The following is a 23642-nucleotide window of genomic DNA, read 5'->3' as shown; positions in this document are numbered from 1 at the left end:
ATATGTATTCATAGGTAACTTAGTTACGAATTACTTACGAAAATATTTATGAGTAATTTATCTAAGAAATTAAAGCGTTGAAAATTTTCTACGAACATTACCTACAAAATATAGTGTAGAAAAATTATTAATGAAAATATTCATGAGAAAAGTACATTTTTTAGTAATTAAGTTATCTAGAAAATATTTTGTAAATAGCTTACCTATAAACATTCTTTAAACATTCTTTGCTCAATTCATTGTTGTTTGCGACTGCTTTCTCTCTTCCTCCACACTTCATCTGTCACTCTCCTCCTCCACACTTCATCTGTCACTCTCTTCTCTCCTATCTCCTTTCTCTCTCTCTCCATTTCCTTTTTCATTTTGCATTCACTACAAGAAAAAGTACATTTAAATACGAATTATTACATACGGATCTTTATCCGTACATAATTTTTTTGTTATATATAGATTTTATATACGGATAACTTATGCAATAGAAAAAAAGTTTTTATACGGATTATTCGTACGTAAGATTTCTACATAATGCTGGCACCTTTTGGTTGGACTTTTCTCAAGACTAAAACTTTATATAATATCTGAATGTAATTGGGTTTCCTCCAAGATATTATATACAAATATTAAAGAAAAAAATTAACAAATTAAACCCTAAAAGAAAACGTAATAGGCGTGAGTGTTGTTGGAAAGTTCTCGAGCCCTTCTTCGTCTCAGCTCTTTCTTTCCTCTCGGCTCTTTTCTTCCCTCTCGATCGATCATAGCTTCTTCTCTGGACATTCTTGTCATCAAGTGATTCTTCTCATCGATCATAGTCATTCTCCTTCATCATCTGGAACCATCATCTTCGTTCGTCGATCCATCATCTTCGTCGCTCAAACCCTAGGAGTCCTTGCCTCCAATCGTGGTCTTCCAAGGTGTCGTTGTCGCTGTGTGGTACCCGTGTTCTCCCCCAACATTTTTCATTTCGCGAATTTCGTACGAGACTGAAGAAGCAATTCCTAAAGACATTCAACCCTAGGTATTGTTGTCGAAGCATTGTCATTTTTCCTCTGTGTCTATGACCACCGACTCACCTCTGCATCTTCAAACTAATCTCCTTCATCTCTCCATTGTGTGTCGTTTGATGTTGTGTGGCGTTCGGTGACGGAGTTCGTCAGAGATGGTGACGAAGTTTGTTGTTGTTATTGGTTAAGGTGACCCTCACTGGGTCCTAGTAAGTAGCCTCTTTGTTCGTTCAAATGCTAGGAGTCCCTAGCCCGACATTGCAAAAACTCGTGAACCCTAATCCCTCTTTTGTTTCTTTCATTGGCACATAATGCTTTATGGTTCGGTTCGGAAGTTCGATTGAGGCGATTATATTGATGTTTAAGAAGATTCGAAGTGGTATAAGGTGTGTCACTGTAGCCTCCTCTTTTTCCTTGAATCATCACCTCAATCGAAGCTCGTCATTGGCTTTGATTACGACGGTGTTGACTTGTGTCGCAGAGGCACTCTCTGCACTCTCGTCACATGCTGTGTTGTGATTTTAGTTGTGGGTTTTTATTTTTCGCTGATGATTGTGTTCTTTTAGGACTTATTTTTTTTAGTTATTTTGTGAGATGAGCGTGTGGTGATATACTTATAGTTTACATTGTTGGCATGAAATTTCATCCGAGATTCTTGTTTTCGCAGCTTGCGTTTCCTGATGCTGTGTACTTGGTTGATGCAATTGAAAGGGGAGAAGACCTTATCAAAGCATGTAAGCCTGCACTTGAATCTAGTTACATCACAAAAGTGATTCATGATTGCAAACGGGACAGTGAATTAGGTTTTTAAACTAAAAACGGTTGCTCCTAGAAATTTTGAATTGGTAAAACTATTGTAATTAACTTTCTTAAATGGATGAATACTGTTACGTCTTTCAAAGTTTAAGAATTTAGTTCCTACAAATTTTGAATTACGTCTTTCACTGATTGCTATGATTATTTATCTTGTAAATATGATCTTCACTGATTGCTACTGCACTTTTTTTTAATGTTGTCGTAGTTATAATTGGATTGCATTTCCATCTTTTAGGCCCCAAGAGGGTGAAGTTATTTTCTAATAAGGAGAATATGGGATTTTGGTATACTTTTTTTTGGCAAATCTCTTTTTGTCATGGCACTTTTGTCACGGGATTCAATTAATTGCTGAATCCTTTCTATCAAGTTCGATTACTCATCCTTTCTCATCTACAACTTTTAGTTTCTTATGCTATTAGTGCAGAACTATTAAACAACCATGGCTACAATATCCTTTCATTACATGATATCTCAACCTTCTCTATTAATGTTTATTTTGTATTATGTGTGCATATTAGTTTTTTAATTTGTGCAGTTTCTTTATTCATACAGGAGCTGAATCTTACCAAACCTGGTGACGCAAGTCTCCCATAAGGAATGAATTCAATGTAACAACCAAAGAAGTTCTTAGTCAAGCAGATTTCAGGGTTAGCACTTGTGTCAGAGTAGTTCCTTTATATTAATGCATCTACCATGTACTTGTGGCGGCAATTTTTTCTTTTAAATGGATTATTTTAGTAGTTAAATGTATATATTGTTGAAATTAAATTAAGAACCCATTCATAAGTATTTATTTTAGTAGTCCTCGGATTGAAATTCTGGATTGATTAGAATATAAATCCTGCCAACTTTTTTCACCTTTAATTTTACTTTTTATCTCTCTTTTTTATTCATCTAAATTCTTGTTTACTTTTATATTTTTAATATATTAATATTTTTTTACGTATCTAATTTTTTGGATTTTATATTGTTAAAGTATAAGTCCTTATATATTTTTCTTATTATTAAAACATAGTTTTATCACACCTCTGTATTGAATCCCCGTGGAAAAAAGTAATCCAAGAAAGTTACTTTATAATTGAATGGCTTTTGATTGTTTCAATTGTAATTTTTTGTATTTAATTTATTGGTGAATACTATAAAACTGATGACCTAGATGTGAAACGAACTGAATAGTCGTATGAATTCAACATAGGTGACAAATCGACTTTGGAATTTTTGCTTATATAAAAAAATATAGTGGATGGGAATATGAGAAGAATTTTGTGGTCAAATACATGCTTAATGAATCTTGTAAGATAGTGCTATAGATTTTATGCTTTAGATACGTGGAAAGTATCATTTGATCTTTGCACCATCTTAATTGACATTTCTAATAGTGTTTAATGATGTGTTACTGTCAGGAGAAGAGCACGGTTGAGAGAATGAGAAGTGTTACTCAGCAAAAGTTTTCGAACTTGACTTCACATTTTTACAACAATGGCAGGCACTGCCACAAGGCCTTTGCAATCAAATGCAACATCATCAACATCATCAAGACTTTTCTATTCACTTGGTAAATCTTCTACTCAGCAATACAAGAATTGAAGATTCTTTATTTGGGGTTTAGAGCCATCGCCTTGATGATAAATGGCTAGTTAGTGGTGCTGGTGGAACAATTCTTAGATAGTTTTTCATAGATAACCAATTGTATAAATAGTTTAATTTACTATTATGTTTACCATATTATGAATTGTACTACTTATTTATGAATATATTTGACTTTTAAATGTGAAATGCTTGAGATGTAATTTGACAATTGTGTTTGACTCTTTTAAGTTATATGTAACTCTTAGTTATTGAGTGCAGATATGAATTCATTTAAATTTTTTTTTATAAAATCATAAAGTTACATACGGATTTTTCCATATGTAAACATATACGGATCTTTTTATATTATATACGGATTTTTCTGTATATAATTATATATAGATTTTATATACGGATTTTTTCGTATATAAATTATATACGGATTTTTTCGTATATAAATTATATACGGATTTTTTCGTATATAATTTAGTTACGATAGTTTTATATACGGATTTTTTTCCGTATATAAGTCGTATGTAATCAAGTGTTATATACGGATTTTGGGTCTTATATACGGATTTTGGTTGTATGTAATTCAATTTTTTTTTGTAGTGATTTCCCCATTTCCCATTCACCCTTTCTGTTTTGTTGTTTCGCTGTGGCTACATCATTATTATTGTCGCTGTCGTTACATTACCTTCAAATCCCTTCTATCAATCTCCTCATCTTCATTGTTACCATTGTTGTTGCACCACTCTTCTCCCTCCATTTTCTTTCCCTTGCAAAAGTAAAAAGGGTTGGATGATTATTATTTTTTTCTTAATTTTTGGTATCTAATGAATAGTTTTTGTGTATTTTATTTTAGATTTATTAACTTCTCACTTCATACTCTAAACATTTGGAAGTCCGGTTACGACTAGTTTCACCCAAGTTCATAAAAAAAAAATTATAGTTGCTCTTAATATTGTTTTGTATATTTATATTAAAGCAGTTTCTATGTTTAATGTACTTTTTTGTATGTTTATGTTGCGTTATTTGTTTTTTTATAATTTGTAACTATATGTGTTTATATTTTGTTTATTTGAAAATTGTTATTGAGTTAACCTTAGCTTTCCTGTTTGAGATTTAATACAAAAATTATGTATTTCCTCCAAGTTTTGTAAAACAGTTGATTTTTTTTTAAAATTAATATAAGAGAAGAGACAATACTAATTATGTGTTAAATGTTGAATTGTTCGATTAGACAATTTAAGAAGATTAATCACTTTTCATAATTTATTGGTGCATATATATTTTAATACACATATCTTGAAATTTATTAATATTTGTTAATTGGTTTTGTATTGATTTTTTGGTTGTATTGATCTTTTGGTGCATATTCGATTGTGGTTGATAATCACTTTCATTTTGTGTAAACCCAATGGTATTAAATAGCTCAATGGTGGGTTTTTTTCTCTTCCAAGGACTATTCATGGTAGTAATAACCCTACAGGTGATTCCTTTCTTCATGGTTGCAATGTTGGGTTTGATTCTAATTCCCATGACGTGGGTGGGTATTTGTCTAAAAATCATTGTCTTATCCAATCATGCTTCCTTAAGTTCCACTTGTTTTCCTCCACTAAAATTGATTCCTATTGACTTATTTCACACACACAAAAATAGAGATTAGAGAAAAACAAGTATAAAACAACTAAAATATAAAAGAATATGCAAAAACAAGATAAACTTAAGGATTAAACAAGATAAAGTTGATTTTATTCACAAAAATTAACACTAAGAAAAGGTAGAAATTAACGTTATCAAACTCACTCATGCTTAAAACATTGTTTGTCCTAAGGCAACTTGGCTTAAGAAGACAACTACTCAACAAAGGTCAAACAACTAAGATGCAAATTCACTCAACCAATTTAGATCACATTCTTGAATGCTCTCATTTCAACATCAATCCAAAAAGAATATGTGAAACTTATAAATCTCTAACTATGGTTCCCATAATTTAAACATCACAAGAATGAATATACATGCTTTAAAAGATATTAACACCTATGACAAAAATATTCCATTAATCAACCCAAGGAATCAATCTTCACTAGAAAAGGTGTTTCGCTCAAGCACACTATACAAGTGTCATTCTCTTGCACACAATTTAATTTTGTTTTTCATTTCAAGAGTCAAGAGTTTTCAAAACATGCAAACACAAAAAGGACTTTATTTGGTGTTGGGACAAGACAAGGAAGGGAATTGGTGTATCTAGGTAGCATGAACTACAAAAGAGAGCAATCACATCAACTTCACAGACTTAGCATTATACTTTCTTTAATCTGAAAAATATAACACAACCAATCACCACATTGCAGCCACATTATTCATGTTTTTTTTCTTCTCTTTTTTTCTTTTTTTATCTTTTTCTTTTATATGGGACATATTTATAAGATGACATCACATGAACCACAACCAATTCTAATATGACTTTCATGGTTCCCCTCTTTTGGTAACTTCCCTCACACTTGAATCACACTTATGACCATGAAATGTTTGCTCTTTCCATTTATGGTGAGGTAGTCAATAATTTTCAACAAGGGTCCAGATTCCAAGATGAAATAATTGTGCTTTTAATGCTCAAATGGGTTACAAAAAGGTTCTAATATTTGAAAACACAATAAGTTATTATGAGTCAACAATGCCTTGAAGAAAGAGAGAATGACCTTGTTCAAATGTAAACATGCAAATGAAAAACAACTAGTAATGAAAATCAAACAAAGTTAATTACACTAGTAAAAAATGGGGCTACTAATGCGCTCATTATGCTTCGGTTAGCCAGAAACTGAAACATAAAATGGGGCAGTGGCCTTTTTGAAATTATTGGGAAAATATATGTCTCGGTTCTACCTTAACCGAAGCCATAGAGTCTGCAAAAGTTGCCAAGAAAAGACTTTGCAACTCACAAATATCTCTGTGCAGGGTTTTTGGCCTCGGTTATCCTTAGAACCGAGGCCAAAACCCCCTGCTCCAACTAAGAATCCTATATGCAGTCTGACAAATATCTTTGTGCAGGGTTTTTGGCCTCGGTTACTCTCAAAATCGAGGCCAAAACCCCTCTTCTCCACTGACATTCCCACTCTGTACTATGTCTCGCTCTGTACTCTGACGTTTCAGCTGACAGAGATTTTAAAAAGGGGCTCTAGTCTCGATTCCCTGCAGAACTGAGGCCATATCCTCCTCTCATTAAAGTTAGACAGTTGTAACATATAGATTTTCACATAAGGTAATTAATTTTGTGCAGAGGTTTTGGCCTCGATCTCCTTAGAAGCGAGGTAAAAAGGTTCATTAAAATTACAAAAATGTCATTTAATATAATTTTTGAATTTTTTTTTTCTGGGCACTTTAGGCCTCGATTCTCTATACAACCGAGGCGGTAGAGGCTTACTGTCTTGGTTAAAAAAATAACCGAGGTAATAACATGCGTTTTTGTTTAAATTTCGCGAATATAGTCATTTTTAGACAAACGTTCGTTTAGGTTGAAATTGCGCCATTGTTCTCTCTCGCCCTTGGGGTTCTCTCAGCCAATGTTTTATTTTCTTCTTCACTCCTCTGTCGCGACTTCACAAGAAAGGGGAAGCACCCATCTTCATCTTTTTCTTTTCTTTTCCTCTTCTCCAACTGTGGTTCGTGTTTCGCATGGAGGGAAGACTCCCTTTCACTTCTCGGTGTTGGTTCATTTTTGTAGGAAGGGAGGCAACTTCGACAGCTTAGGCGCATCTTTCTTTCTCGCGATGTGGTAGCAGCGGTGCCTCCGTGAGGGTTCGTGTTCTGGTGTCTTCGCGGTGAAGGGAACTCGCGTCTAACTCCGGTGCAAAGTTTAGGGTTTCTGACCTCGTATTGATTTGGGATTTTTTTTTTTTTGAATCTGATTCGTGCGTTTTGGGACTAGGATTTTGGATTACGATTTGGAAATTGGGGTTTGTATGCTTGCAAAATTTTCTTGCAATTTGAGATTTGTAATTACGATTTTAATTGTTCTGGTTTTGGGAATTTATGTTCGAGTTGTTTTTTTTTAAATTCCAAATAAGAGCACATGATTTAAAAATAAATAAATAAAGGGTTTTGGCATAAGTTCTAGCCTAAACCGCTGCCATAGACCCATGTTATTATCTCGGGTGCAGAAGAACCGAAGCAAAAACCTTGGGCATATTACCTCGATTGGAATCGAGGCCAAAAGTCTCCACCTTTTTACCTTGCCAATATAGGCCTTGGTTCGAAAACTGAAGTGTCTTGTCAAAAACAACCACTATCGTTTCCCTTTGTTACACTAGTGTTATAAGTCAAAAGTGGTAGCACTCAATAGATATATATGAGCCACAAAATCTCACCTAGTTTAATTATTTGGTTTCCTAATGTTTTTAGACACCATGCCACAATCATTAATCGTAGTAAAAACAATGACATTATTCTTAGCATGCAAACATGAGAACAACCACAAACAAAAGTTTTCATAAGATCACAACATATTCCAAAATCAACTTACAAGGAACAAAACAATTCTCCTAAAAATCACGCAAAAACTCACTCAAAATCATAAAACTAAATGTATTATATTTTTCATACTAGCCAAGTCACACTCTTATTATCAACAAAAACAAGAAGTTAAAAATAGAAAAAGACAGAAAAACATTTTTTTAGGCGAGCTAGCTTACAACTCAAATTTTCATGCTCCTTGTGTCTTTGATAACGGTTGAAAAACCGTTATTTTTATGCTTAAAATTGATACCAAAAGCAACCTTTAAGACTTAAAAACAAGCTTGAACTCATATTTTTGCTTTAGTTTTGTGAATAAGAGAGTTGAAAGTGAATTTAATGGTTTTGTGCAAGATTCCCTTGATTTTGTAGGCTAATTGAATGATTTGAAAGAAGAATTGAAGTACCGAATGATTGGAATGCTGAAAAGTCAACCAGAAACCAGAAAAGTCAACCAGTCAACCAGAAAAGTCAACCAGTCAACCAGAATACGAAAAAAGTCAACCAGACGAGTTTTGGGCCAGTTTTATGCGATTTTATGATCTGTTTGGGCCTGGACCCGTTTTCTATTATTTTTATGTCCTATTTAAAGACCTAGATGTCTTAGGGTTGGTATCTTTGGCAGAAACGAGGCAAACACTCTCTCTTCCACCCCTTTGAAGGAGGATCTTGGATGCTCAGGCTACCTCTTCACCTTTATTGGGTTTATTCTTTCATACTTTCATTGTAATTCATCTAGGTTCACCATGAATATGGTGAACTAAACCTTGTATGTTTGTTGGGGAATCAATGTAATCTCTTGAAGCTCTCATATATGGAATTTATGCTTGCATCTTTTAATTAAGACTTATGCTTTCTTTCATCATTAGTTAGGGTTTTTCCTCTTTGCTTAATGCTTGCATTGTTTAACTCATTCTAATGCATGATTATTGGTTTTGTCGATACGGACACGTACGGGGAAGTCTAGATCCGGGGAATTTCTCCCAATATTATATTGGTTGTCGTTAAGCTCCTGCACTTATGAACTAATCATTAGGAATGCTAGGAATTGTATGAACTCGTGATTAGGGAGAAGCCATCTAGAATGGTACTTTAGAGAGTGGCATTAACAATGATGATTTGAATGTTGAATTCCTAAAATGTATGAGAGTGGATGAGATGAAATTGACCCCCAACAACATATTCATTCATATATTCCATTGAAAGTGTTTATCTTTTGTCTTTGTCATTGATCAAACTTCATGCATACATGTTTAAATTTCGTCTTTTGCATAATATAATCCAAATATTTCGTTTGTAAGTCTTAGTTAATCAAGGAACCACACAACTAAACTAGGCCGTGAGTCCTTTGGGAAGAACGATACTTGGTCTTACCAAGTTTATTACTTGAATGATTCGGTCATACTTGCCGATTGTGAAACAAGTTTGTGACATCATATTTTGGTGCTTACAAATTTGTCCATCAGTCTTCTTCATCATTAGCATCAATACTTATCACACACAAGAACACAAAAAGATACTCAAGCAAATAAGGTAGTCTAATTTTTATATAAACAAGGATTTGATAGTTGAAAAACATAAACATAAAAATAAAGAAGAGACTTGAAAAGCAAAAACAAAAAAATAACACAAAGAAAAGAAAGTTGTAGAACATAAAGAAAAGAAAGTTGTAGAACATAAACACAAGCACACCAACCAAACAATAATTACAATATGCAAAATGATTAAAATAGATTTTCCAAATAGGTTTACTCAGATTCCTCTTGTTACAAGGTTACTTAATATTCTCATAAGGTGGTGAATATTATTTTTCCCATCCTTTAAGGTAAAAACACTCAAATATTGTTCCTAGAACCAAAACTCATAGTTGTACAAATATTTTAAAAAATATCACTGTGTCGTTATAGATTTCAATTCTTTAAAAAATATAAACAAATCAAATTCTTTAGCTTGATAAAAATAATTTGGATTTAAAACTTAAATATGCCTCTGTGTTTAAAATACTCATTATAACTCGAATATTTTATAAATAAATCATTATCAAAATATCAATTGATAATTATATAAAAGATAAAATCTAACAACTTGAGTTTCTTCTTTTATATCTTCAATATAACAATTCCTTAAGAAATAATTGGTGCACGATTACTCTTTTTATCTTAAACTTAAAGGTTTGTAGGTCTATATATAACAATGTCTTCACTGTAGTATTATATTTTTTATTGACTCGAGTGTAGAACATCATCTATAGAATAATTTTGTCACCAATTTAATTCAAAGCTCAAAAACTCCATCTCATTAAGTTTTTGGCTAGAGAAGTTTCAATTTATGTAAAACACTACTAATTTTTTTGTTTTTTTAAACAAAAGTTTTCATAATGTTTTATTTTATATTTAACTTTTATAATAAGTAAAGTTTTTATAAGTCCTTGATATTTAAAAGTAAAGTTTAATTTCCATGCACTATTATTATAAAAGAAAAAGTTACAAGGCCAATTAGTAGAAATCATAATTAACAAAAATTTAGAAATAATTATCATAAAATCAAAACACTCATTATAAATTATGATTACACAATTATGTAAACATCTTTGTCTTTTCATTACACAAATACATACACTGCTTTCTACCAGAAAAGCTGTCTCTCTAATACATTGTCACGAATGTTCCATCCAAGAAAACAATAGTTAAACTTAAAAAATATTAATTTTTATTGTCTCCCAAATGGTAAACACGTCATCGTTTAGATGAAATCGAAAAGGAGGGAAGACTTTGGGTTAGGTGTAATGTAGAAAAGCACGAGGGTTAAGTAAGTCAAACCTCACTCTTCAATTGCAAAGAGCTGCATCAACTTTTGTCTCACGTAACAAAAGTAAGATCTGTTTGCAACCACCATAGTTTCGTTCCTCTAACTACCGTTCCGGCCACCAAACCTCATTAGAAGACCCGCAGTTGAACACTCATCACGCTTCACTTCACTATGCACAAATTAATTCACTACTCATTCCATCGCACCACTCGTCCTTTCCTCTCTACCACAATGCCAGACCCTCACTCCATCACCCCGCTACCGCCGGAACAAACGGCGTCCGCCAGTTCTCAGACGCCGCCGGCCCGGCCACGCGAGCCGGAGCGTGCCCACGGCACTTCCAGCAGAGGCAACTGGAGTATCGGCGTTGGCTCCGCCGCCGCTGTCAGAGAGGAAACGTGTTCCTGCTTCGCCGTGGTCTTCAGCTTTTGGTTATTCGGTAACGGAGAATCTGAGTGTTCAGTCTGTTATCGTAGTTTTTAATGCATTCACGGTTTAATCTTCCTTTTTTTTTTACATATTTAACGATAAAATTTAGTTAAGAAAAAACCTTCTTTTGTATTAATTCTACACTTAGACAATGGTACATTACCATTAAACTCTAAAATTTTGGTGTTTTTATATTTTTTTTAATTAGAATTTGAACTTCTCTTGGATAATAAGTTATTATTTAGTTTATTTTGATTTGTGAACATATTGTAAGCTACAGTTTCGATGACTATGATACTGGGGGTTTATGGGTCCGTGACGATCGTGCTTGGTCCAACATCTTCGAAAGTTTTCCAACCAAGTTCCGTGTTCGTGAAATCTGTGAAGGTCAGAATGACCATTGTATTTTTCTTTATCTGGATTTGGAATTGTAGGTGGTGAATGCGTGGATAATATGGAACTTATTTTTGATTTTGCATTAGGTAGAAAATTTGATGGGAAATCATGGAGGCCGACCCATTCTTTATGGTACATATGGGTATCCACCACTTGATGTTTTTAGCAGTTGGGGTGAGACTCTTAACGTGTCTCTTCCCTCTGGCGCAGAAAAGGCAAGTTAATGTGTTTTTTCTTACTACCTTTCCCTTTCCATTTTAAGTTTCATCTTTGCCTTCACATCATTCTGATTTCAGATGCTGCAAACGTCTTTCTCACTCCTTTGTTATGTCTTCCACAGGAATGGAAACTTTATCTAAACAGAGGGAGTGCAATAAATATTTCGTATCACGTTAGTTCTAGGAGCTCTTCTGTTTTCCTTATAGTTGCTCAGGGTATGGCTTTTGAAACTTTATACCTCGCATTTCATTGTGTTTTACCTCTCAAATTTTGAGTTTATAACTATATATGTAATATATATATACCCACATACATAAAGCATTTGTTGTGTCATATTATCTAAAAATAATATTTTTACACATAATTTTTTTATACTCATTTAATATTTTTATTTTTATTTTTATTCTATTTTTTAAAAAATATAATTTTTTTAATCATTTTATCTTTTTAATATATGTCAAATAAAAGTAAATATATATTATTTTATCGTTATTTATCTAGTAATTTAATTAACGGGGAAAAATAAAATTGAGAAAGTCCTTTGGTTTCGCAATCAAGTACTATAATTTATTTAGGCCCTTCCTTCTTAATGTTTATTGTCTGCTAAGTAGTTTATTATTTTCCATTGTATTTTAGTGACTTAACTTAGAGCTTTTTATAACTTCTTCGATGAATGTATTTTTTATCCTAATTGTAATAAATATAGAGTATAGACAATTTAAGATATATTAATTGTTAGCTTTTTCTTATATCTTTAATTCTCTGGTGTCACTTACACATATTTCGTTGTGCACATGGATAATTCGAAAGTCACATTCAATTGGTGAATGTGTTGTGTTGTAATTTCTTTTTTACCATCTCTTTTTATTATACTCCTATTCAACAATTCTACAAACTATTATTTTATTTTAAATTTTGTTTATATTTATTTCTATTAGTAAAATATAATATAATTATTAAAAGGAATTGTAAATTGAAAAAAAAATGGTGTCAAAATATAATTTTTCAATTGGTACCCAATAAAATAATCACAGAACTTGTTCATGAAGTGTTGCCACGCATCCCTAGTTTTAGTTATCACGAAACTTGAGCATACACACGTAGTTATTATTCTATGTGTTGTAACAAAAGATGAATGGCTACATTATATTTTGAAAAATGATTTTTTAACACACCTAAATTTTTTACATTCATTTGATACTATTCATTCTTACTTTATACAAAAGTTTACACTTTTATAATCATTATATCTTTATACTCTGTGTCAATTGAATGTAAAAGTGTGTCATGATACCATTATTTGTATTTTGTGACATGTCCTTTTGATGCCCTTACTTGTTCAGGGACGGAGGCCTTCACTCGGTGGTTGGAGAACCCAACAGAACCTAACACAACTCTGTCATGGAATGTGATTCATGGTAACTTTTAGAGATGTTTTGTTATATTTTTTATTTGAACTTTGATTTGTTGTGAGTTATCAAGTCCTAGTTTTTAAGAAGAATAAGTATTCAATTCCAAATTTTACGTTATAGGTATGTAAACGTGGTTTATTCAAATTTTCTGTTTTTGTAAAAGGATTTAAATAATCCTTGTTTTCTGAATTCAATAAGAGTGATTATTCTTTTTTGTTATCTCTTAGTATCTAAACTTTTACAATTGGTATTAGAGTCCCAAAAGGAGTCTGATAAAGTGTGAGTGAACACAATGAGTGAGTATGAGTTAAACACTTAAAAAGAAGATCAAATTTTAGAGAAGTTTGTACAACCGACTATTTCCAGGTTTGATGGCCATTATAATTATTGGTCAATGACGATGGAGAACATTCTAAGGAGTAAAGAGATGGTGGAGCCTAGTGGATAATACGTGGGACATGATCAACGAGTGAGGCATAAAAACACGTTGTGAAGGAGACCAAACTTAAAGAGTTGAAGGTTAACAACTTCTTGTTTTAGGCTATTGATAGAAAATTCCAAGAAATAATTATTGAGAATGGAACATTGGGGACAATTTCAGACTTAGTGAAACAAAAGTATCAAAGATCCACAAAAGTAGAAAAAGCACATCTTCAAGCATTGAAAGGGAGTTTGAGTTTCTTACTATGGAATAAGGTGAAGAAGTAGACGACTCCTTAGGACGCACCTTGATTAGAATATAAGATGAAGTCAAATGGTGAGACAATGAAGCAAAGTATAGTGGTTGGTAAGATATTAAGATCGTTAACTGCCAAGTACAATTATGTTGTTTAATCCAATGATCTAAGTAATTTAAGCATAGATAAGTTGCATCGGATTACAAAGGATGCAGGGATACCGAGAGGAGGAACATATGTTGAAATTAACTTAGGAAAACAGACCCAACAAAGATAAGAGTCATAGTGCATTTAGAGGACAGGGTAAAGGTAGAGGGAGACGACCTCTAAATAAAGTCATTGTTGAGTATTTCAAATGGCATAAGTAGAGACACTTTCAATATGAATCTCTTGACCAGGAAAATGAAGCAAATTATGTTGAGTTGGATGAAGAAGAGGAGCTTTTGTTTATGTCTTGTGAAGAGCCTTATCAAACACAAGGAGAAGAAATATGATATCTGGACTTGGGCTGCAGTAACCATATAATAGGAATAAAGAATGGTTTCTAGATTTGGAGGTAGAATACTACAAGACAATGAAGCTTAGTGACAAAAAAAAAGTGTAACGATGCAAGTGAATGAGATAACTTAGTGATGAATGATTAAAATATTTGTGAGCTTAAAATCAATTTATTAATCATCAGACACTTGCAAGAAAAGAGGTTAGCCATTTTTATTTTAGATGGAACTTGCAAACCTAAGTGTTTCATCATTAGGCCCCTGATTCACAAGAACACTTTCTTGCAAGAAGATGGTGATTGGTTTATCGTCCTTGAATATATGCACCACTTGTTTAACCGCAAGCAACATAGAAAGCCTATACCGAGCAAGAGCTTATGAAAAGCTACAAAGCAGCTTTAGCTAGTGCATTCAAATATGTGTAGGCTCATCTAGCCAGCTTCACATAAGAGGTACATCTTAATGTCTATTGATGATTTTACTCATAAAACTTAGATGTATTTCTTACATGAAAATTCGAAGGCGCTTGTAACATTCAAAAAGGTGTAGGCTCATGTTGAAAGAAGACAAATGCATCTATAACTTGTTTAAGAACAAATAGGGGTGGTGTTCACCTGAAATGAGTTTGTAGAGCTTTGTCAATCAAACTATCATCAGCGGACAATTTACCTCAACAAAATAGAGTTATTGAGAAGAAAACTAGGATGATTGACGATTATGAATGTTGTTCTCTCCATGTTAAATGAGAAGCAAGTTCCTAAAGTTTTTTTTACATAAGGCCTCAAAATGATGTGTGCATATTCAAAATCGATGTCCAATTGCGGCATATGAAATCAAAACTCCAAAAGAGGCTTGGAGTGGTGAGAAACATGTGGTAGTATTTTCGCGCTTTTGGATGTACAACACATGTTCATGTACTTGATCAAATGGAGAATTAGTTAGATGATAAGAGCAAAAAATATGTCTTTCTAGGAGTTAATGATGAGTCCGAGGAGTGGAGGGTATATGATACAATCTCAAAGAACATTATTGTCATTAAAGATGATATTTTTAAAGAAGAAAACTAGGACTGGGATAGAGCAAATGAAGAAATCAAGCGAGATAAATTAAAATGGAAAGATGAAGATGACCAAAATGAAAGAAGAAAATGGTGAAACATGTTCAAATAGTTTGAGTAGCAGTCCAAACAATTTGAGTAACACTTTGATCTAATCACCTCAAAATGAACCAAATAGATGAAAGGAGGAGTGGAGAAGCAAAAAGAGCATACAGATAGATGGTAGATTATAAAAGTGGGAAAAAATTATTAGAAGAAGAAAACTTGAAAGTAATGATGATGATGACTAAAGATGATCCAATTTCAATTGAAGAGGCTATGACTAATAAATATTGGAGAGAAGCAATGCCAAAATAAATTAAAGCCATATAGAAGAATAAAACTTGAGAACTCATTGTGTTGCTTAAGGGAGTCAAACCTATTAGAGTTAAGTGGGTGTCTAAAATGGAATTTAATGAAGATAGAAGTCTGGAGAAATACAAAGAGTCTTTGCTCTAGTGGCAAGACTCGATACCATTCTTGTGATACTTGTAACAATTTCTCAATTTAGATGGAAAGTTTTTCGACTTGATGTGAAGAGTGCTTTCTTCACGAGGAGCTCAAAGAAAAAGTGTATGTATAGCAATCCCAAGGATTTATAAAGAAAGGAGAATAAGATAAATTCCAAAGGTTGAGCACACATTATTCACAAAGTCACATGAAGATAAAATATTAATATCAGTATTTATGTTGATGATTTAATATTTGCTATGAATTATAAGACCATGTGCAACAAGTTTAAAAGTTTAATGGCCTTTGACTTTGATATATGTAACTTGGGAAAGATGAAAGATTTTCTCGAAACAGAAGTTAGACAAAGTTTAAATGAAATTTTCATTTGCAATATATGCATGTGAAGTGTTAACTAGGTTTAGAATGGGAAATAGTAATATTACGAAGAATCCAATACAAAACAAAGTTGTATAAAGATGAAGAATGAACGATTGGTTGATAAAACTTTATTTAAAAAGTTGGTTAAAAACCTTGTTTATTTAATTGTGAGTAGTCATGACTTTCTTGTCTATCCTACTCTAATTCTATCACATTTGGTGATGATAAAAATATTTATATTTGTTAATATTTGGGAAAAAAAAAGTCTTGGTGGATAGTTGATATATAAAAGTAACAGGTAATAAATATTTTAATATTCATTTAAAAGGGAATTAGGTACGTGTGTATCATATGATCTGTATCAACGAATATTGGTTATCTGTAAAAAAAAATTGAATTTATATTTTATTAACTTAAATTTAATTAAATTTCAAATTTAACTTATATTTTATTAGGTTAAATTTAATTAAAAAAATTATTTTATATTATATTTTATATTTTCTGTAATTTTGTTTATATTTTATTTTAAAAATTTATAAAATATATTTTTTTTAATTTCTGTATATATTTTTTAAATGGGTAGATAACAATTAAATTTTTTTTGTTGCGAATAGAATAGGGGATAGAGAAGTGTTTTACCCTATCCATTGTCATCTTGAATCAGACTAGCTTATAACAAAAAGAATTTTAAGAAGGTACAGTTAATTTTGGGATTTTTTTTATAAGAAAGGAGAAATCAGACTAGCTTTTACCAATAGTTATTATATTAGTGACGTGAGCAGAGAAGTACATTTAGATTTGTATTTATGATCTAGTTCCTCCACAAAAGAAACAATAGTTGTTTTGTTTACTACAAAAGCAAAGTATATAGCAGCAAACGTTACGTGCTTGTCCATGTCTTTGACTTAGAAGATTATTAGAAAAACTTAGAGTTGAAGAGAAGATAGGAATTGTGATTATTGTGATAACAAGTTCACTATACAATTATCCAAGAATATTGTGTTTCATGATAATATACGAGGTTCCGTTTCTTAAGAGACTTAGTGAATAATAGAGTGGTTTAACTTAGCTACTGTAATTCTCAAAATTAAATCTCATATATGATGACGAAAACAATAAGATTGATGCAATTCAATAAGAGAGATTTATTCTTTATGCTATCTCTTAATCTATGCTTTTACAGACACCGAATAAAAACATGTGTTTATTTTACCTATGTTGATGTTGCTCTGTTTCTTTATAGGAAGTGGTATGATTACCCAGGAAATATTCCAATCGTCGAGCTATTACATAGCATTGGGTAATTTGGATGAGGATGTGAAGGTTATTTTCTTATCCATCATATAGTAGTTATATGAAATAATAAGAGATTCAAAATTCCATATCTCTTCATAAAAAAACTATTCATAAAATTTAACTTTTTAAATATACATATTTTAAAAGCAAAATCCAAAAAGTATGATGACAAATTCACCCAGACATTCAAATATATGATGCAGAGATTCTGATAACAAGAATGTAAAGGGTGAGCTAAACTACATGAGAATATGGGAACGATAAAACTTACAAGGCACGTTATCATATTATGAGAAGGGGTTATATATTCAATTTAGATTGAAAGGAGAAATATAACTGAAAATAATCAATTTGAGTTTACGCCAAAAACGTCTACAATTGAGAACTATTGAAGTTACTGAAGACTTTTTCATAACAAATGGGTTATATGTTTGTTTATTGTTTTCTTGTACATGCTTAGAGGACTACACAAGTTATTTTTAATTATTTTTCGAAATGATGTAGTTTTGGTTGAAGAGTTTGATCCAAGCAATCTTACCAGATTTTATTAGTTTATGCTTCTCATACATCAGTTACGTTTTTCCTCAAATGATCTCAATGGGTTTATATGTTATCAAGCATTGTACTAATTTGTTAAGTAATAAGTAATCAGTCATTTGTTACTTACATTTTGTCTATTCCTATTCAATAGGTGACATTAAACCTCAGTGTAATATCCTCTTTGCATAATACAACAAATGCTTACTACAGATGTGCTCTCATCAACAGTCCATGCGCTTTAGATATTTTCTTTCTTGATGGAAGTGCAGCTGTTTTAGTTACTCCTGCTCCACAACAGGCAAGATTATGATCATTTACTTACTTCTAAGAAATGCTTATCGTTGCAATTATCATATACTAGACTGAAAGAAATGGTGATCATTACAACATGTAAATGGTAAATGGGAAATAAAATTATTAATGTTGCAACCTAGCACTGGATTTTGGTCTGTCACTGAAGTCTGAAGCTTGTAAATTATGTGCCTTTTCCCTCTCCCAACTTGTGAAATGCATATGCTTTGGTTTTGCTACTTATTTATGTAACTTTTCTTTGGTACAGAATGCATCCAATGAATGGTATATCAAACTGTCCTATGGACCAAGATGGGTAACCTATATTTTTGGCATTGGTAAACTCCTTAGTCATTACTAACTCATGCTTTACAATCTGTACCAATTTTAAAAGGCTTTATCTTACTAATTACGCTATATCTTCCTGCAGGGGGATTGACTTTTCTTGTGTTTTGGTCCTTCAATTTATTGAACAACCTTCAGTCTGCTCATGAAGGTGGAGCAGGACATAGAAGTGTGGGAACAGAACCTCAGAGGGCACCTCTGCTTTCTCACAAAGATGATGATCTTTCAAGTTGGGGTTCATCATATGATTCCTTGCCACAAGACGAGGAAGATCTTGATTTTCTTCCAGGAGGCCCCATTGATGGGAAGCTTCCTGGTGATGGTCAAACCAGTAACAATACACGGCGTCTTTGTGCTATTTGCTTTGATGCTCCAAGGGACTGCTTCTTTCTTCCGTGTGGCCACTGTGTGGCTTGTTTTGCTTGTGGAACAAGGTAATTCTTTGTTGTAATAACTATTAACACTGTCATCATTTTCCCCCGGATTGTTCTGATGGTATTTAAGAACTAACAAACAAGTAATAATTCTCGTTTCAGAAGAAAGATTGAAAAAGTAGATCAAGTTCTGAAAACTAAATTAGATAATGTATAAGCTAAATGGGAAGTTATTTCATATGAACTTTTGTAAACACTAATTTTTAACTCTTATTATGTATATGCAGGATAGCTGAGGCATCTGGTACTTGCCCTGTTTGTCGTAGGAACATGAAGAAGGTTAGGAAGATTTTCACTGTTTGATCAGCGCACTGCCTGGTGTAGAGATTACATGAGTAGACACAAAAACATGTACTTTCTTGGCAATCATTAACAATGAGGAAGCAAATGGTGGCTGCTGGTGAGGATCATATTAGCCATTGCACTGCCTCTAGTGCAGTAGCCGCTAGATGATTGCCACCAGAATCATCGATTCATGTATTCAATTACTGATTATTGTATTGCCAAACATTAACAATTATCTACTTTATGGTGCTGCTGGTGAGGGTGGTATTGGCCATTGCCGCAAAACCTAAGAAGGTATGGCTATATTTCAAACAATTTTGCTCTCCATCATCCTTAAGTGTGTTTGCTTTAATGGTGTATTGGACATAGAAATAGGGACTGGAAAGTAGATAAGTGAAGAAAAGAGAATAATTTAATGAATAATAAGTTGTTTGATTTTAGAGAAATGAAAGAAAAATAAAGCAACATTAGTTTAAAAATAATAAATTTAAATAACAAGTCGTTTAAAAAATAAAATGATAAAATAATTATTTTAATTTAAAATAATTGCATTTAAATTAATAATCATTTAAAGAGTAAAAATAATAATATAATTATTTTAGTTTAAAGTAACAGTTATTTGAAAGGTAATATTAAAAAGATAATGTGTATATAAATAAAAAGGAGAATTTTCTTCACATAATAATATAAATAATTAAAAAATATATGTATTTTCCTATATGTGTATTTAAATAATAAATTTTTAAAAAACATATATAATTTTGTAAGAATAATATTAAAAATATCAAAATAATATATATATATATATATTGTAAAAATGATATTTAAAGAATGCATATAGTCTTTATATTTTAGTACAGAATTAATTTAGTTATTTTGGAGTAAAAATATGTGGTTCAATTAATTATTCTAGTAAATGATGAAAAATTATTTATTATTTATTAAAAGATAAAAAAATTTAATTAAAAAATACACTTTAAAACACATAAAAGTACATTTGAAATTATTAAAATCTTAATATATTTGAAATATATATATTATATTGATATTATTTATATAAATGAAGTATGAAGTAATTTTAGATCAATAAATTTTGTTATATATAGTAGATGTGAAAGGAACTTTCAATGTAATACTAAACTTTAAAGAAAAGAAAATATTCAACTAAATTATTTTTGGCTCTACACAAATAATGTCGATTCAGTATTCCCTTAGCCTTAGTAGTTCTAGTGAAACCAAATTAATGACATGTTAGCTACGATTGAAATTGTCTCAACTAATACTGAACTAAATGATTTACTTTCGGCTGAAAAAAAAAATATGAAAAGGAGAAACTTACCATAAAAGAAAAGAAAAGAAAGTATAAAAATTTCAAATTATCGTCTTTAGATAAAACTTAACATTCTATACTTTTAAATAATTAAATTGTTCTTATAAATATATAAAATTTTATTTTTTTAAAAAAATACCCAAATAATATATTTTTATAAAAATGAATGACATTCAAACATCAAAGTTGACCACTTGACTTCTCTAATCTGTGGACAAATGTCACTCAGTAAATTCAAATTTGCTAAGCGAATTTGAAACAATGAGTTCTTTTTCCTTTAAAGCTCTGATTTTGCTTAGGACATCCTTTGAATTTTTTTTTTAGGTAAGTTACTCACCAAAAAAATTAACTACATTGCAACCATACCAAAAAGAAAAATAGTTTTATGACAAAATTATAATTATTTACATGGGTCAATAAATTTGAGTAACAAATAAAGTGTTGGTAAATAAATTCTAATAATTAAAAATTAAAAATAAGTTAAAAGTATTAAGTAGTTTTAATTGAATATTTATTAAAAATATTTTATTGAATATTCAAAAGAAATTTATTTTTAAAACTTCGATGGTAGTCTCATTCGTAGTCTTTATAGATGCAAGCATGCGGATTGAGCATGCGATATCATCGTTTCCATTTATTTTAAAATTAAATTCTTTGAAAACATCGCAGATAACACATCAATGAAGATGTAACAACCATATCAGTCCATTAATGGCAAGGATTTTGGAAAACAAAAATTTGTTACCCAGTGAAATGAAACATTTTAACAAATATTTAAATACTTAAAACTTATTAAAACAAATAAAATTGACTGTTTTAAAAAAGAAGAAATGTTAATATAACATATCTCAAAAACTCATTTGTAATATTCCATATTATATATTTATCTCTTAATTTCAATTTAATTATTACTTTGCAAAAATTCTTATGTCCTTTTAAATAAGTAAAATGAACAAATTTTATGAATTTTGGGCCAAAGGTTTATTACCCTTTCTTCTCTCCCCTAGTGCAAAAATAGCGTATAACGTTATGCGTTTAACGTTTAATTACTTAGTCGACAACGTTAAAAATGACCGATGACAGTTTTGTAAATAAATGCAATTATTAGATGTCGTTTAGAGTTGTAATTCGACGTAAAAGGATATAAAAAGACGAATGCCCCCAAAGTTAGACGTCAAAATGTTAGTGAATTCAATAAAATTGAAAATTCATTCACTTTATTTTAGCGCGCGAGACCCTCTTCTCTTCTCAAACTTTTCTCGAACGAAGTTTGACGACCATCACATGTAATCTTTCTTTCATTTGATACAAATGGATGTTAATTAACTACTTTATTTATGATTTTCGTTTATTTTGACCGATTATTTTCGTGTTCTTGTCCTTCATAGGTGCATTCTACTTTCTCTCTCACTGGTGACAACACTTTAATCCGACGAACCCATCTTTTGAAGGTTAGTTTTCGTTTTCGTTTTTGAAGAACTTAATTGTTGAACTTGTTTGTTGTTTTTTTGTTGAACTTGTTTGTTGTTGTTGCTTGGTTGAACTTGTTTGTTGTTGTTGTTGTTTGATTGAACTTGTTTGTTGTTGATACTACACTACACGTTCATAGTTCATGCTTTATAAAATACCAAAAACTAAAATTTGTTGTTTTTCTACTTTTCAGGTCTAGTAGAATTATAAAAAAGGATCACAATTAATTAAAAAACGTCGAATATTGACAAAATTCGAGTCTCCCGATATGACGTTGGACTCGAATTCGACGTTAAAGACCCAAAATATTCGACGTTGTACGTTGTTTCTGTACTAGTGTCTACCTTCTATCTTATCTTATCCTTCTAACTTTCTAACTCTAATTTTTACCTCTTTCAAAATTAAATCCCACCATTCACTAATAGTATTGTAATGGATCATTTATATCTCAAAAATTTGTAATTTAGTGTAAGTGATTTTGTTATAAAATATTCAATTTTCTATTATTTGAATATAAAGAAAGATTATTCTCTCAATTAATATACTTTTTATTGTATTTTGGAATTGTTTGGTAACATTTTATTAGGTTATAAGAGTTTTGGTTCACCTACCTTTTTCTAGCTCTTTGAGAGCAAGTAACTTCTAATTAAGGAAATGTATCTTTGTTATAATTAATTTATAAATTTGTGTGTGATGATAATTCTTTCTATGGTGAATTGATTATTAAAATTAAATTTGATGGATTTCATATGCATGTAGATTTCTAAATTTGGGAATAGGTCGAATGAGTCAAATTAAGTTCAAGTATATATTTTAAATTTGTTATGAAAAGGAGTTTGTTTTAAAATTTGTTGCATATTGGATGTTTATGCATATCTTACTTAAGCACGAAGTTATTACTTAAGTGAAACTCCACTTAGGGCTTCGAATGTGAAGTGTAAAGCATTATCAATTGAGTGATTAGATGAATGCTTAAGTTGAAAGCTAAAATTTAAGCAGAAATGTGTTAAGACAACATCATCTAAAGAAAATAAATTGTCTAGCATCTCGAGTTTTGAAGTTTAACAAACAATATTTTTGAGAAATCTCATTTAATGGAATATAGTGTGTGGATAAAGTGCATTCTTATTAAACGCTTATAAGACAAACCATGACATGTCATTTATAAATGGTTAAACAATATTTGAGTAAGAGTGTCTAGAGAAAGAAGCAATAAATGTTATGTATCTTATTAATTGTCACTACTTGAAAAAGCTCGTACTCGCGCTAAACACTTATATTACGAATAATGTTTTCACATTCTATCAACATATAGATCATTAAATATATATATATATATATATATATATATATATATATATATATGTACTATACCTTGTTTGGTG

General features: G+C 31.1%; 1 protein-coding gene and 1 long non-coding RNA gene across 2 annotated transcripts; both read left to right on the top strand.

Annotated features, from left to right (window-relative positions):
* The first annotated feature begins 719 nt into the window (after window positions 1–719).
* Window positions 720–3645, top strand: LOC128195435 (uncharacterized). The gene is made up of 4 exons (XR_008246955.1): window positions 720–1387; window positions 1669–1735; window positions 2370–2464; window positions 3221–3645. It is a non-coding gene; the product is annotated as an uncharacterized LOC128195435 (long non-coding RNA).
* Window positions 3646–10761: 7116 nt separating this feature from the next.
* LOC108326798 (E3 ubiquitin-protein ligase APD2) lies at window positions 10762–19787 on the top strand. The gene is made up of 10 exons (XM_017560363.2): window positions 10762–11148; window positions 11419–11525; window positions 11621–11749; window positions 11875–11968; window positions 13097–13171; window positions 17510–17589; window positions 18254–18400; window positions 18662–18731; window positions 18824–19172; window positions 19400–19787. The coding sequence occupies exons 1-10, from the start codon at window positions 10881–10883 to the stop codon at window positions 19473–19475; spliced, it is 1395 nt and encodes a 464-aa protein (XP_017415852.1). The 5' UTR covers window positions 10762–10880; the 3' UTR covers window positions 19476–19787.
* The last annotated feature ends 3855 nt before the right edge of the window (window positions 19788–23642 follow it).

Source organism: Vigna angularis, chromosome 2 (assembly GCF_016808095.1).
Source record: "Vigna angularis cultivar LongXiaoDou No.4 chromosome 2, ASM1680809v1, whole genome shotgun sequence".
Taxonomy (NCBI): Eukaryota; Viridiplantae; Streptophyta; class Magnoliopsida; order Fabales; family Fabaceae; genus Vigna; species Vigna angularis.
This window is presented reverse-complemented; position numbering and strand designations above follow the sequence as displayed.